This window comes from Rhinoraja longicauda, chromosome 8 (assembly GCF_053455715.1).
Source record: "Rhinoraja longicauda isolate Sanriku21f chromosome 8, sRhiLon1.1, whole genome shotgun sequence".
Taxonomy (NCBI): domain Eukaryota; kingdom Metazoa; phylum Chordata; class Chondrichthyes; order Rajiformes; family Arhynchobatidae; genus Rhinoraja; species Rhinoraja longicauda.
In genome coordinates this window covers 35,162,125-35,178,449 of record NC_135960.1, presented here as the reverse complement: position 1 = coordinate 35,178,449, position 16,325 = coordinate 35,162,125, and the positions used below count along the sequence as shown (strand labels likewise).

The 16,325-nt window shown below is 39.2% G+C and overlaps 1 protein-coding gene across 3 annotated transcripts in view; it reads right to left on the bottom strand.

Annotated features, from left to right (window-relative positions):
* Nucleotides 1-303: 303 nt before the first annotated feature.
* The window catches only part of nbeal1 (neurobeachin-like 1), a 184,914-nt gene continuing 168,892 nt past the window's right edge, over nt 304-16,325 (bottom strand). For all 3 annotated transcript variants that reach the window (XM_078403600.1, XM_078403601.1, XM_078403602.1), the window contains 6 exons: nt 14,643-14,737; nt 12,253-12,369; nt 8,639-8,800; nt 7,197-7,345; nt 5,534-5,669; nt 304-4,743 (listed from right to left, as the gene is read on the bottom strand). In XM_078403600.1, coding sequence (XP_078259726.1) covers nt 4,639-4,743; nt 5,534-5,669; nt 7,197-7,345; nt 8,639-8,800; nt 12,253-12,369; nt 14,643-14,737 — 764 coding nt within the window. In that variant the 3' untranslated portion in view covers nt 304-4,638. The remainder of the gene's footprint in view (nt 4,744-5,533; nt 5,670-7,196; nt 7,346-8,638; nt 8,801-12,252; nt 12,370-14,642; nt 14,738-16,325) is intronic.

Genomic DNA, 16,325 nt, shown 5'->3' with positions numbered 1-16,325 from the left:
CAGCTGTGGTTTTTGTCTCCCGGATCTACTCCCGTTAATTTTTATTGTTAGATCCTTTTTTTTTTTTTTAACCCTCTTACTCTCTCTTCCCAAGTTTATAGTTTTATATTTTTATTTTTACTTTCTCTCTTCAAAAATTTAAAAATTGAAGCTATGTAAGAACTTTGTAACAAATGTGTTTTTTTTATTTCGATTTGTACATATGCTTTTCAAAAAAAAAAAAAAGAAAAAAAAAAAAAGGAAAGAAATGGAAAGGTATCTTCTTTTCAAAGAAAGAGACTTTACTTATTTTCAAAACCTTTATTATGCTGGTGCAAAAATGCTGCTACAGTCCTTGGTGTTAATATTTACATAAAACACAAACACCACACCCCAATTATCCTGTCTTTAATGCCAAATGGCTTTGTATACAAAGCTAGTGATAAATTTGTTATTTACAGATAATGTGTACATCAGAGCATCAAATTTTACAATCTGCAGTACCTTCAAAGTGCAAAAAGGAAAATTTTCAACCACCCTATACACGTACAAACAAATCAGCAAATATACAAACACAGAAATTAAATTACAAGACCATTTAAAACAAAAATTAGAATTTGTCACTCCTGAGCACTATACAAAAGGTGACCGGAAACAACTAACAGATGGAATTTTTCCTTTAAAAAGCATGGAATAATGTTGATATAATACAGTACACTTACACAAGTCAGATTAAAAATTGAGATACTCTTTAAACACCCCTTTTGGCAGAAACATTCCCCAAAATAAATCACAAAAAAACTAGCATTTCTGCAGTAAAATGCCAAAGCAATTATTGGAAAAAATCGATTAAAATCTCAGTCTCTTTCTCATTTATATTACTTTCAATAGCTCCTTAAAATACAATTATATGCTTACATCAATTAATTATACGTTACAATGATAAACAATCCTAAACTGAATTCCTTATCCTGGCATTGATTTTATTTTCACACTTTCTATTAGATACCTCATCGAGTTCCATGAAACTTCAGGCTGGGTTTGCTGCAAGCTCAGCACAAACATGATTTAATGCTGCAATAAACCATTTGCAGATCTATTCCGTCTCCATTCATCTGATATGGAACAGTGAATCAGGTCAACAGAAGTATAGCTAGATTGTGTGAGCTTTCATATCCTTGTGTTATTGCCATAAAACAAATTAATTCTCAAAATAAAATTAACAGGATATTTGACCAGAATGCCGCATTTACAAAACAAACACCACATGTCCCCAAGTTTCTTATAATTTGCGAGTATATAAAACTCCAATTCACTGACAGCTCTTTTCAACCCTCAATTTCATACTATGCACATATATGATAACTAAAGATAGCCAGTTTGAGTTTGCCTTCAAGCTATTTTTATATACGAAAAATAGGGAATGAATCTGAATTCGCACTGCAATCTTGGACAAAAAATAAATCACAGCTCATACAAATGGAAACATGCAATTATACTTAATCACCAATGTTTGTCCTTTTATGTCGTGGCTCTCACCACCCACAGAATGGAGCTGGCCCCGAAGTCAGTTGGAATTGAAGGTTTAGCAAATTTTCCACAATGATGGTGCTATGTAAATGCCACTGAGCCTTTTTTAAAAAAATGCTGACTAAAGACAACAACGAAGGGCGGTATGGATTGGACACAGAAAATACTTCATTGTTTAAACTAAAATAAATCCATTTTATTTCTATTTATATCATTTATGTCATTTATATTAATGAATCGGATGAGAATGTACTAGGCATGAAGCAAAGATGGTTATCAAAAATTACACCAAGATCTTGATTAGTCGGGCAAGTGGGCTGAGGAATGCTTAATGGAGTTTAATACAGATGTGCGAGGTGTTGCATTTTGGGAAATCAAACCAGGGTAGAACATTCATGGTGAATGGCAGAGCCCTGGGGAGTGTTGTAGAGCAGAGAGATCTAGGAGTGCAGGTATATAATTCCTTGAAAGTCAAATCAAACATACATAGGGTGGTCAAGAAGGCTTTTGGTACATTGGCCTTCATCGGTCAGAGTGTCGAGTATAGAAGTTGGGATGTTATGTTACAGTTGTACAAAATGTTGGTAAGGCCGCATTTGGAGTAGTGTGTTCAGTTTTGGTCACCCTGTTATAGGAAAGATGTTGATAAGCTGGAAAGAGTGCAGAGAAGACTTACAAATATGTTGCTAGAACTTCAGCTATGCGGAAAGGTTGGATAGGCTAGTGCTTTATTCCTTAGACCACAAGAGGATGAGGGGTGATCTTATAGAGGTGTATAAGATCATGAGAGGAATAAATGCACAGGTTCTTTTACCCAGAGTAGGAGAATCAAAAACCAGGGGACATAGATGTTAGGCAAGAGGGGAAGGATCAATAGGAAACTGAGGGGAAACATTTTCACACAGAGAGTGATGGGTATATGGAACGAGCTGCCAGAGGTGCCAGTTGAGGCAGGTACTGACAAATTTTGAAAAGGATTTGTTTCAAGTACATGGATAGGAAAGGTTTAGAGGGATTTAGGCCAAATGTGGGCAGGTTGGACTAGTGTAAATGGGACATTTTGGTGGCAGGGGCAAATGTGGCCGAAGGGCCTGTTTCCATGCTGTCTGAGTCTAAATTATGACTTGTGCATCTGATCCAAAGTATTTATGTTGCTAATATCAAATAATAATTCAATAATTATGGATTGGATTAGACCTTCATTGGCTCTTTGGGGAAAAAAGGTGACATCTGTCCCTCCAATTCAAAATAGTGATTAATTTATGCAGGAGGAATCTAGCTCCTGGTATCAGAGCTGCGTTAAATACTTGATTGTGAACAGAAATCAACTATTTACAAAGCATTAATCCTCCGTGAACTGCTATTTAAAAAAATATATCATTCTTAATGTCACAAATGTTTTCATATTCCTATTTTCTCCTTGGAATCCCATAACATTATTCCCCTTTAAACTGTTTCCAAGGCTACTGTTCAAATTTAAAACCTTCATGCCTACTTTGCATCACATTTGACGTGAGGAAGTAAGTGGCATTGTTTGTTCCCACTATTACAGAAAATGATTTGAATTCCCAGGTCCATTATGACAACCTCTTTCTGTGGTATACTTTGATTTGGTATAAATGTTTTTTTCTATAACCCTTCCTGCTTTCTCACCATCTTAGTGTTTTCTACATATGTCTTTTCTCTGGTTAAAATGGTGTGGAATCCTTAACCAAATGCATTTTCTTAACAATATCTAGCACATATAGTAGATATTGACAGCAAAAGGCTTCTGTGGAACTGGCCAATCACTTGAATGACAGAAACTTATTTCTTGCCATCAAAACAGGTTACAAATCTACCTGTAAAGCTCCAACTGCTGGAGGAAATTGAGAATGCCATCTCCCATTCAACTCAAGCCTTATTATGAAGGTGGTATTGAGGTCCTAAAGAAGGGTATCAGCAGAATGCAATTCCAATACATCATTTTCCCATTGACATCCATCTCACCACATTCCTCTCCGCTCCATATTCTTTTTATCTATAACAGAAGCTGAACCAGGTGAAAATGGTCGTAGCTGGGGGAAGAGGTTGAAGGAGAAGGGAAAGAGATTGGCAGATAAGAGCTGGCTCGAAGGGCCAAATGGCCTCCTCCTGCACCTAGTTTCTATTTAGACAATATTTAAATCCTGCTTGTCCCCTTATGTGAGCAGATAAGGAATTGGTCTGCATTTTAAAAGGAATAGCAAATTGAAAAAAATAAATAAAAAAATTGATTCCATAAATTATGTTTACAATATAAAGTGCACAGAGAAAACAGTATGCAGGGAAATAGAGGCTAATGCATTTACATTTGTCCAATAGTACAGTAGAAGTTAATCTCCCAAAAAAATGTGAAGAAAGGCATAACATGAAATATTGTGCTTGATTAACATGAAACACCCAATGATTTAGAAAAAGGTTTCTTTACATTAGGTAGGGTTGATGTGGGTTGCAAAGAGAAAATCATTCTGATGACAGTTTGTCTGCCACATCCCAAAAGTGTACAGACAGGACTAGTATTTCCATAAGCTTGGGTTGAAAAGCCATTGCACCGAGCACAAAGAGAAACATTTATCTCACCGGCATTTCAAGCTCGCACCAGGCAGTCACAACAGACTGACCGACTCTGGGTTACAAGTACATTCTTCAGAGATGTATGATAACTGGGGCATCTCTTCTTGAGAGCGAGACCAATGAAAAAAGCTTTCCATTTAATGGAACCAAGCAACCTAGCAACCAACCACCTTCCTCTGCCTTAATATTCATGAGACTCACTCACAGGATCTTTTTTCTTCTCAACTGGCCCTTAGTATATTGAACATTTAAAAAAATGCCTATTGGTATTTTGATCCATTTTTAAAAAAATTGCTAAAAAGTAGCCCTCTTCACGCATAAGCAACAGCAGTGTTACTTGGATGCAAATAAATTGCATTCTTGTCCATGGTAGGGCATGAAGGAATGCACTTTTTAGCACATGATTGGGTCCATACTAATTTGCTGCATAGTCTTATTCAGGTGACGATCAGATGGAATGAGGAGAAAAAATGGAATGATCAGTTACTGCGAACAGGAAGCCAAGCGATTTTTATTTTCCACCCTTTAGTCCTGTCATTTGTGTTCACTTTGAGGGTTGTACTCCGTTTCTCCGGATGATATCTGATTCAGACGTTTGCTGGAACCCCAGAACTTTCGGGAAATCTGTCCTGATCGCATCTGTTTGCGGAAGGAAGAAAACAAAAGAGGAAAAAAATGTCACAGATTAAAGAATTGAGTGAATTTGATTCAGCAAAAGATAGAAATGAGCAGCAGACCAGTGCCTCCTTCAACCTTGTTCAGGCTAAATTCCCTCCGCAGAAAGCAAACGTATTTTCTTTTAAAAGAAAGAATTACTGCCATTTTACGAGTGATGAGCATAAACAAGTGAAATGCACATACTTGACAAGATTCAAAAGTCAGGATTAGTTTTGTGCATATTGTAGACATAGGTATAAAAAGGAAACATACAATTTTAGAAAAAAAGATTTTTACAGTATTTTAATGTATATGTTAGAATAATGGGCACGTGAAGTAAAGGCATCAAGTTAGCAGCTCTATGTAAAAGAAAATGTGGTTCCCAACGTTAAAATAATTCTATAAACAAATATAAAACAACTTCTTCACTCATTTCCATTTGATTAGTGTCTACAAAATTGCTGCAAACCTCTAAACGTTCAACTGTTTCCTTAAATTATGGTCAAGGATTTGTCCTTAATTGGATTTTCTAATTTAAGTACAAGTATAGGCAGATTATATAAATGTTATTAAACACAGAATAAGCAGTCTCTTTCTGATAATTAGTTATCTTGTCTAATCTCCCCTGTACCCTAGCATAATGCTTGAAATTGAAATTGGTTGCACTGTGGCAAGAGTCCACCTGAGTGACGCGAGATTGAGCTATGATAGGAAAGGCTGATGAGTGCTCTCAACTGTCTTTAGAAATGTGTTGAATGGCCTTACTCTTTACCTCAGCTGGTTTACCCACGCCCACGATGATGAGTTTACCATCTGCCAGGCCCACAAGGATGTGGCTGTTCTCCTTGGTGATGGACACACAATAAATTGGCAGCCTCATTGACAATGGGGCATTGCTGAGCTTTAAGCTAAAATTAAACATAAATTATTAATATTTTGACAAATTATGACAATTAAAGAAATTGATTTACATTTATATAGCACTTCTCATGATGTCAGGATTTCCCAAAACATTTAGAAGATAGAATTTAACTTCAACAAGTGCAAAGTGCATTTTGGTAAGTTAAATCAGGACGGAACGTATACAATGAGTGGCAGAGCCTTGGGGGTGATGTAAAGCAGAGAAACCTCAGGGTATCAGTACATAGTTCCCTGAAAGTGAACAAGGAGGCGAAGGCGGCATTGAGTATATTTGTTTTCATCGGAGAATTCATTGAGTTCAAAGATCAGAAAGTCACTTTATAGCTGCACAGGACGACGGTGAGACTATCCCTAGAATATTATATGCAGTTCTGGTCACCATACGATAACAAGGATGCAATGAAGCCAGAGAGAACGCAGAAAATATTCACAGGGAAATTGCCAGGACTAGAAATTTTGTGTTAAGGAGAGACTGCATAGGTTGAAATTGTTTTCACTGCAGTGGAGGAGGATGAGGGTGACTTAATAGAGATTTATAAAATCATGAGGGACACAAATAAGGTGCATGGTCACAGTCTTTTTCCAATGGTAGGGGAGTCTAAAATTAGAGGAAAAAGGTTTAAGATGAAAGATTTAAAATGGACCCAAGGGCCAACTTTTTCCCCACTGAGGATGGTAGGTATGGGGAATAAGCAGCCAAAGGAAGTGGTAGAGGTGGGCACAATTGTAAAATTTAAGAGACATTTGCATAGGTACATGGATAGGAATGGTTTAAGGAATATGGGCCATTCGCAGGCAAATGGGACTAGCTCAACATGATCTGCATGAACATTGGGCAGAAGGACCCGTTGCCATGCTTTATGATTCTAACCCGAACCTGAACAGTAATTATTATATCGTCTGCGTTATATATGACTGAATGCTCCTTCACTGTCAGAATGAACTTCTTGTCTTCAATAATTCAACTTCAATCATTTCCTCACCAGCAAGAACATTCAAGAGAGTTAGATAGAGCTCTTCAGGATAGTGGAGTCAGGGGGTATGGGGAGAAGGCAGGAATGGGGTATAAGAAAATAACTGCAGATGCTGGTACAAATCGATTTATTCACAAAATGCTGGAGTAACTCAGCAGGTCAGGCAGCATCTCGGGAGAGAAGGAATGGGTGACGTTTCGGGTCGAGACCCTTCTGCAGACCTGAAACGTCACCCATTCCTTCTCTCCCGAGATACTGCCTGACCTGCTGAGTTACTCCAGCATTTTGTGAATAAGGCAGGAATGGGGTACTGATTGAGAATGATCAGCCATGATCACATTGAATGGCGGTGCTGGCTCGAAGGGCCGAATGGCCTACTCCTGCACCTATTGTCTATAACACAATGTTTCTGACAATACATTGTCAAATTGATGAAAGGTGATTTTTAGCAATAAAGTATCTAGCCACCAATAATGAACGAAATAATGTTTGGCATTGATGTTATTTTCCAATCACAATGTTTAGCAATATCACTCTCACCTGTACAGATCCCTTATACACAGAAAACCCTCCATACTGCCCAGCACAATATGTTCTCCACTGACGCACATGTCAGATAATTGTTCCGTTATAGTTTCACTTATCAAATGCTTGCCATTCACTGAGTACAGATGTAGAGCATTCTTGTCCTGCAGAAAAAGGGTCAAAAGTAGTTATGAGAGAAGACAACCCAGCATGAAAGTAGTTAAAGGGAGTTTTCACACTTTCGACTGAATTTCAGATTCTTCTTCTCGAACCAAATTTTATGAGCTTATATGTGGATATGTGGCAAGGATTGAAAACTGAATAGCATTATTTTCTTACAGCCTTCACTGTCAAGATACCTCAGATTTCTCTGTTGCACCATGAGTGTAAGCCACCTGGTTGAGGAAGCAATAGAAACTCCCTGACTTCTACCTGTGCTGAGACACTGCAAACAGAATTTGTTTGTAAAACTCTTTTGGGGAGTGTAATGATGGTGTGGAACAGTGGTGGGTGAAAGAAAGAGTAATTTATACTGCAGTTCATTACGCAAAAAAATTAATACCATAAATTAGCAAGTGGTTTGAAATAAAAAGTTTAAAGGTGACTTTTATCTATTAAGACAAAGTCTGTAAGACTTGAGAATATGCTAACCACACGAGTCATACAGGGCTGAATATCCCAGTAAAATTAAAAGATTAAATTCATTTTTTGTTAAAAATCCTTAACTTGAATGTTAACTGTTTCTTTCTACACAAATTCTGTCTGATCTGCTATATATATTCCAGTATTTACTGTTTTTATTTCAGATTTCCAGCATCCACAGTAATTGCTTAAACTTATTCTTATCTCTAGTTTCATCTTTTATTTCTTTGGTGATACTCGAGTGTAACGAGACACCACTTAACTGTGGCTTTTCCCGCAGTTCTTGGGATGTACAGGGGAAAAACATGAAACTGGATCATTGACAGATTCCAGCCCAGTATAGCAAATTTGAACTCAGCAATGTGTAATCTACTGCTGTTTGGAAGGTGAGGAAAGTAATCAAACACTGTTCAAAATAAATAATAACCTGCTTTCTTAAATATTTAAAAATTTGATAATCACTCACTGAAAGCACACAATAACAAAGCAATATAAAAATTGCATATCACTAATCTTAACCGTTTGTTCAGAAGTTGAAATATAGTGGAATGTGGACCCAATTAGTCCTTTCTAATATTTTCAAGCATACACTAAAAAAACAAATAGTTTATATATACCAAATTTCATCACACAATTCATACATCAAATAATTTTCACTGTTTGAATTAAGATAGTGAAGCACATGGATCTCTGGTTTGGAAACTGTTTTCAATGGACTGCATCTTCATGTAATTTTACTGGTCAATTCAGGCTGCTAATTAGGCTTTCTTGTATACCGTTTTATACAGCACAAGATATAATAGATTTTAAATTACCTTAAAATTTGACTTCCCTTCTATCACGGTGTTGACAATGATGTGTCCCTCCCATGAAATAGACAGGTTGGAGATGGTGAGTGGGAGGGAGCTCTCACAAGGTGGTCGAAGAGTCCTCATATACTGTCCCCGTCGAATTGTATGAATGATGACTGTTCCATCCTGCAAATTGAGACAAAAGAACATTTGCAGTTTTGTAGTCACTTACTGTAAGCTTTAACAATCACAAATTTGCAACTAAAGCCCAGATGACAACCTAATATGGGGAATCTGATCAAAAAGTAAGAGGTGCATCTGATAGAACAGATTTCTACAAATTTAAGAGATGCATTCAGCATTGTTTAAAGCAACACTCTGATCTTGCACAATAAAGATATGGTTTTATTGACCAATCGGAGAACATAAAGGTATATAGCAAACCAGCTGTAAATAGAAGTATGTATTAATTGGATTATGGCAGTACAAAAAAGTGATAGGATATCAAAAAGTATGTGCACTCGTGTGTGGAAATGTCCAGCGTATAATAGGCATGCAAAATAAATTAGAACAGTTTACCATATAGATACACAAGCACATAAATCAATAACATACAAATCGCACCCATATTTGTTACAAGTATCGCATACTCAGCCTTCTGACATCCATGGGGAAAGAGGGTGGCAACTACATGAGAACTAGATGAGAATAGTTCTCACCTTCACACGCTGGTATTCTATGAATAATCCTTTGAAAACAGTGTCAAGTTAAGTCAAGTCAATTTTATTTGTATAGCACATTTAAAAACAACCCACGTTGACCAAAGTGCTGTACATCAGTTCAGGTACTAAGAACGACATACAATGGCACACAAACATAACAGCACATACATAAACAGTTCACAGCACCCCCTCAGAGGGCCTCAAACGCTAGGGAGTAGAAATAGGTTTTGAGCCTGGACTTAAAGGAGTCGATGGAGGGAGCAGTTCTGATGGGGAGAGGGATGCTGTTCCACAGTCTAGGAGCTGCAACTGCAAAAGCGCGGTCACCCCTGAGCTTCAGCCGAGACCGCGGGATAGTCAGTAGCCCCAAGTCAGCCGACCTGAGGGACCTGGAGATAGAGTGGTGGGTTAGATTTTTGATATGGGGGGGGGGGGGGCAAGCCCGTTTACGGCTTTGTATGTGAATAGGAGGAGCCTGAAATTGATTCTGCACTGTACTGGGAGCCAGTGGAGAGAGGCCAGAATCAGGGTGATGTTGTCCTAACGATACAATGGGCGTATTGTTAGGTTTTTAACGTGTGAACAAATAGTAAATGCCAGACCATCATTAATAACACAGCAGTACCGCACATGCACCAGTGCACCCGAGTAAAGTGCCACAGGAAAACCTAACTGATGAGAGTGCCAATATTCACCGTGGACCATTTTAGGGCAAGGGTACACCTTGCCGGAAATGAACTGCTGCAAAAATTGCTATTAATTGAACAACAGTTAATTCCTTTCCCTTCCCTGAAAAAAAGAATTTAGCCTTTATTTTGCCATAATGGGATTTGAAACTTTTGCCCTTGTTACTAATCTGGTTAATATCAATATTCATAGTGTTTCAGTTTCTGACATTTTATCCAAAACTAAATGAGATCTTCCGAAGTGTCCTTCATCATTTACAGGTGGGAGCACCAATGAATTCACATCTGGAGCTATCTGTACGAGTTTTCACTAACCACTTGGTTTCACCCAGGTGCTCCTATTATACCACCACATCCCAAAGATGAGTAGGCTGGTAAGTTAATTGGCCACTGTAAATTGCCCCCAATGTGTAGGCGAGCAGGAGAATCTTGGGGTACTTGATGAAATAAAAGAGGAATGAATGTAGAATTAGTCTACATGGGAGGTTAATGGTCGGCTTGAACTCGGTGAGACAAAGGGTATGTTTCTGCATTGTTTTTCTCTATGACCAGCCCATTTTAAGGTGCTTAAAGGCTGCAAAATATGTTCTCTCACCAATTCCTGTCAGCCTGAGTAACATTTACAACATGATACTGGCCTCTTGCTGGAGACCACATGACACTGAAAGTGTCAATTTTAAACACACGCCTACTCGAGTTAAATTAATTGGTTGTCCTCTGAATCATAGTTTGCTGCACACCTGCACTCACAGCTGTCAGGGTGGAGCGGGTTTGGAGAGCACTATGCTGAAGCATAGGCATTTTGAGATCCTTGGGAATCATTTTTGAATATTGATCTCCAAATAGATAGTGGCAAGTGCCAGCGGTCATGCATGCAACACCCATGTCATAGATTCATAGAGTGATACAGCGTGGAAATAGGCCCTTCGGCCCAACTTGCCCACACCGGCAAACAAGTCCCAGCTACACTAGTTCTACCTGCCAACGTTTGGTCCATATTTCTCCAAACCTGTCCTATCCATGTACCTGTCTAACTGCTTCTTAAACGTTGGGATAGTCCCAGTCTCAACTACCTCCTCTGGCAGCTTGTTCAACAAACCCACCACCCTTTGTGTTAAAAAGTTACCTGTCAGATTCCTATTAAATTGTTTACCCTTCCCTTTATCTTAAGCCAATGTCCTTGATTCACCTACTCTGGGCAAACTTCATTGGTACCCGATCCACCAAAGCAATCACTGTTTACACCAATGGTGCACCGAAGCTGCAGAATGTACTATCTCCAGAATGCATTATAGTTACTTGGCTACTTTGACATGTCACCGAAACTCACCAGAAGACAAGGGCACAAAACCCATGGGAATACCCCCATGTATAATTCCCCTTTAAGTCACACACCATCCTGTTAGATGCACTTCCATCATTACTTGGTCTAAATCCTGGAACTTGTTCCCAAATAGAATGACGGGAGCACATTCACCAGAAGGACTGGAGCAGTTCACCACCATTTTAAGAACGGCAATTACAGATGGGTAATATACTTTGGCCTTGCCAGTGATGCTCAGATCCTGAAAAATGAACCAATTACAAAAAGCTTACAGTGATTGCTTTTATAATCCCTCAAACACAAACTTCTCAATCCATAATATGCTCTTGTGGTAATTTATTATCTCTTTCTACCACTTACAACCTCAAACAGGATCAATTTATTTGCACATCTTTCAGTTTAGCACACTTCATTCACAGGTTTCTAAACCAGAGAGAATAAACTTTGTTGAATAATTCCATTATGTCTGCAAGTCCTATTCAATTCTATGGCATTTTCTATTTTGTCCATTCTATCCTTGGCTTCTTACACTGTTTCAATGAAACATAATTGAAGCTTGAGGATGAGCAGCTCATCTTTCAGTTATGTCCTAATACGCCTTATATACTACACAGACTTCAACAATTTCAGATCCAAACCATTGGCCTCATTTCATCGGTGGCTGCTGGTTCTGATTCTGCTCCTCCGCCTATTACAAAATGTGCCATCTATAAAAGGACTCCACTACATACCCACCCGTACCTTAACACATGTAGTAGGTCATACCTGCTACATCTGTAAATCTTGTGATTCTGATAAAATACCACAGACTATTAATTGCTTCTCTTCCCACAGAAAGTGCTTAGATTGCTGATAATCTTTCAATTTCCATTGCAATCACTTAACCGCTCAATTTCTGAAATTTACCTTTGAACCTGACACAGCCATATCCAACTCCGTACTGATGGCTAAGCTGGTTATTTCCTCGGTGTGCCCGTACAGGATCTGCATGGGTTTCAAAGCCAGGCCAACAGGAATTCCTCCCTGAAACAAAAAATAAAGAAATGCAACCTTGGAGATGTCTGGCCACCAAGTTGTAGGAGATGTCATTAAACTGGAAAAATAGGAAAGTCACAATGATGTTGCCTGGACTGGAGGTCTTGAGTTATAATAAGAGTCTGGAGTGGGTTGGGCTTTTCTTCTTAGAAGGAAAGAGAGTAAAGGATGACCTTAGAAGAACATAAGATTGAAAAAATTGAAATTGAAAAAAAGAACATTTCACGTCCGAAATTCTCATGCCTTTCCCCCATTGACGCAATCTATATACTAAAACTCTCGTTTATTTGTTTGTTTGTTCCTGAACTACAGCCGAAATGGTACATGATAACGCACCAATTTTAGGCCCACCTTACTCACCGTCGTCCCTTTGGTGCTAATGGAAGAAGTTTCATTGAAATCGGTGTTATATTTTTTAAGTTATTCACATTTTAAAATTTTAAATCTATCTCCTGGGGGGGGGGGGGGGGGGCAAGGGAGGGAGGGAGTGGGGAGGATAAGGGGGGTTGAGGGGGATGGGGTGAAGGGGAGGGGAAAGGGGAGGGGAGGAGGGAGGGGGAGGAGGGAGGGGGAGGAGGGAGGAGGGACAGGAGGAGAGGGTGCTGTACTAATGCAGGAGAGGTTTGGGCCCAACTTGGTCTAGTGTCCTTCTAAAATGATTTTCTATGACCTTAGGAACACATCTATTGTGTTAACGCAGAACTACCTGTATAAAAGGTTCAGTTCGACAGGGCACTGGCAATACCTGTAATAGCCGGGTTACTGCAGGGTCCTGTTCCTGTTAAGTGTTTGCAACCTGCAAGGTGAAAATGCTGCTACAAGGTGCAAACATGCTGATGCCTGCAGCAGCTAACAAATCCATTCCGCCAGACTCCAAAACGCTCCTTCATATCTGTGGCTGCATACGTCAGGCGTTTGTAAGCTGGGGGGGGACCTGTATGATGTGCAGTTGATCTCCTCATTGGAGGAAGGATACTAATGGGTAGGAAGCATTTCAATGAAGGTTCATGAGACTAATACCAAGAATGGATTGGTTACATTACGAGCAATGGTTGAGCATGTCCAACTTGTATCCGTTGGAGTCTATGTGAGAGGTGACTTGATTGAAACATGCAAGATCATGAAGAATCTCTAACATTATAGACATGGAGAGGGTTTTTCTTCTTGTGAAAGATTCTCAGAGCCACTCTTTACTCAAAGGATTGAGAGTTTGTGGCTCATCCACAAAGAGAGATAGAAGCAGACTAAGTATTTTAAGGCATAAATGGATAGATCATTGACATGCAGAATGAAAGGTGACCAAAGATCAATGGTAATTCAGAGTTGAGGTTACAATCAGATCTGCGGAATTGACATGAGGAGCCGCATGGCCTACTCCTGCTCCTAGTTTGTCCATTTGTGATGAACAATGGAGCCTCTGCCTTAAGATTAATCAAATTATATAGATGCATTTGTGTAGTCACTCGGGACACTGGAAGTTTCCCGGATCTCCCATGTCCTGCAGAAGGAGCATACAACTGCCCAAACAGCATTCCCAACCACACTGTCTGAAGAGTAAAAGACCTCATCGTTCTTATCTTAGCCTTAAAAACCAAAGCCTCAATCCCCGCTACATAATCACAACTTGAAACTCAATCACTACTTGGAACTCAAACACAGACACTCGCACAATGGCTGCTCTGGTAAAGCCCAACTCCCTTGTGTTCTCCACTTATCAGCTTGTTATTTCCACCCTTCCCTCTCCCATCTGATACAGATAATTTTCTTGGAACACATCCCTTCTGTGACTCAGGAACAGACAACTCTAGATAATGCCTCGGAATGTTGGTCAATACTTTTCAATGTCCCTCCATGATTTAATTCAGAGCATTCTTGTGCTCTCTGGCCTGGGAAGACCTGTTATTACTCTGGCATCAATCCGTTAGTTCAGCAAAAAAAAAATAATTACTATTCAATTCCATTTCTACTTTACAAAGTTGAAAACTTCAACCTGAAATGTCAATGCTTCTCATTCCACTGAGCACCCTGAATGCAGTGTGCTTCCAGAATTTCCATGATTCTCAAATAAACTTGTTTTGCATTTTTTGTAAATCACTGTACCCATCTTTATAACCACCTAATGTGGATAGTTTAGCTATAGAACACACTAGCTGGGTTAACAATGGTGTAAGATTCAAGTAAATTCAGGTTGGTTAACATCTTTGATATGACTACTTTGATGTGTTACACTACCAATTCATTGCAAGTTGAGTTGTATATACCTGTTGCAGGATTTGCCAGATCATGCAAGTTCTGTCACGAGACCCAGATATCAAATGGATCCCACAGTAATCAGTTGCTAGGCAGGTCACAATATCTGAAAGGGAAGCAAAAAAAGGATTAAAAACATCTTGATAAGAAAATTATTAATAATGCTAATGCTGAAAATGCAAGGTCCAGATATATATCAAGTTCACATATTAGATTTTGTTGGTGCTAGTCTAGTAGATTCCCTGGAATATTGGGCATACTTTTAATACCCCAATGCACTTTTAATTGTATTTTAGATTTGGTGTTGCACAGCAAAATAATAAATTGACTCGTTAACCAGGTAAATTAAAATGAAATGCAGGTGAGTGTAAAGTGTAAAGGGAGTGCACGAACTTGGACTCCAGGGACGGGGGTGGGCAGGAGCCAGGGCCCCAGTGAGGGGGGTGCGAGCCAGGGCCCCACTAAGGGGTACGGAAGGGAGCACGGGAACAGAGGCCCCACTCAGGGGAAAGGAAGGAGTGTGTGTGGTTGAGAGGAGGGAGCATGGGAACAGAGGCCCTGATTGGGGGAGGATGAAGGCAGCAGAGAAATCAGGCTGCAGTGAATAGGAAGAGAACACAGAAATCAATGTCCTGGTGAGTCAGTAAGGGAGTACAATAAGCATTATCTGGTGAGCCAGATACTGAACTATCAGAACTTCTGAATTGCCAGATTGCAGATTAACAGAGTTTAACTGCCTTTTGCTCTAGTTTCATTCTTCTCTGGCTTTGTCGCATCTAACTATCTCTGGAAAATCACCTTTGGTTTTGTTCATGATGAATTACTGTTTTATGGTAAACAGTGCAACTAACGGAAATTTCACATGTGTCGTGCTGTTTTACTGCTATCAGTGGGACAGTTTGTGGTTGCTTTAGTCATTAGTTGCATTTATTGTAATTCATTGAAAATTCTTTGTTTGCTGAAAACAGACTTTTGTCATCAAATCCTGCTTCACTCCAATTCATTAACTGATAAAGCATCAACACTCACTACATAGTAAGGGTATTATCTAAGGACTGCTTTACTAAAATATATGTGTAATGAATGCAGAGTCCGTGTCACTTACATTCTGTGCATCATTGATCTTAGAACAGAACTGCACAGGAACAGGACATTTATCCCATAATGTCTATGCCAAACATAATGACGAATGATTCTTATCTGCCTGCACATAATCCATATTCCCTCCATTCCCTGTATATATATGTGCCTTTCCAAAAGTCTCTTAAAAGCTACTGCCTCCACCACCGTTCCCAACTGCTCGATTCCCATAATGTCTATGCCAAACATAATGATGACTGATTCTTATCTGCCTGCACATAATCCATATCCCTCCATTCCCTATATATATATATATATATATGTGCCTTTCCAAAAGTCTCTTAAAAGCTACTGCCTCCACCACCGCTCCCAACCGCTCGATTCAGGGACTCATCACCCTGTGTGTAAAAATAAAACATGAGCTCAACACACATCTCCTTTAAACATTAAACGTTGTCCCTCTCACATTAAAGCTGTTCCCTCTAGTATTTGATATTTCCATTCTGAGGAAAAGGTTTTGCCGATCCACTCTATCTAGGCCTCTTAGAATTTTATATACTTCTCTCCTCAACGTGGTATTTCAGAGAAAACAATCCAAGTCTGTGCGACCTCAC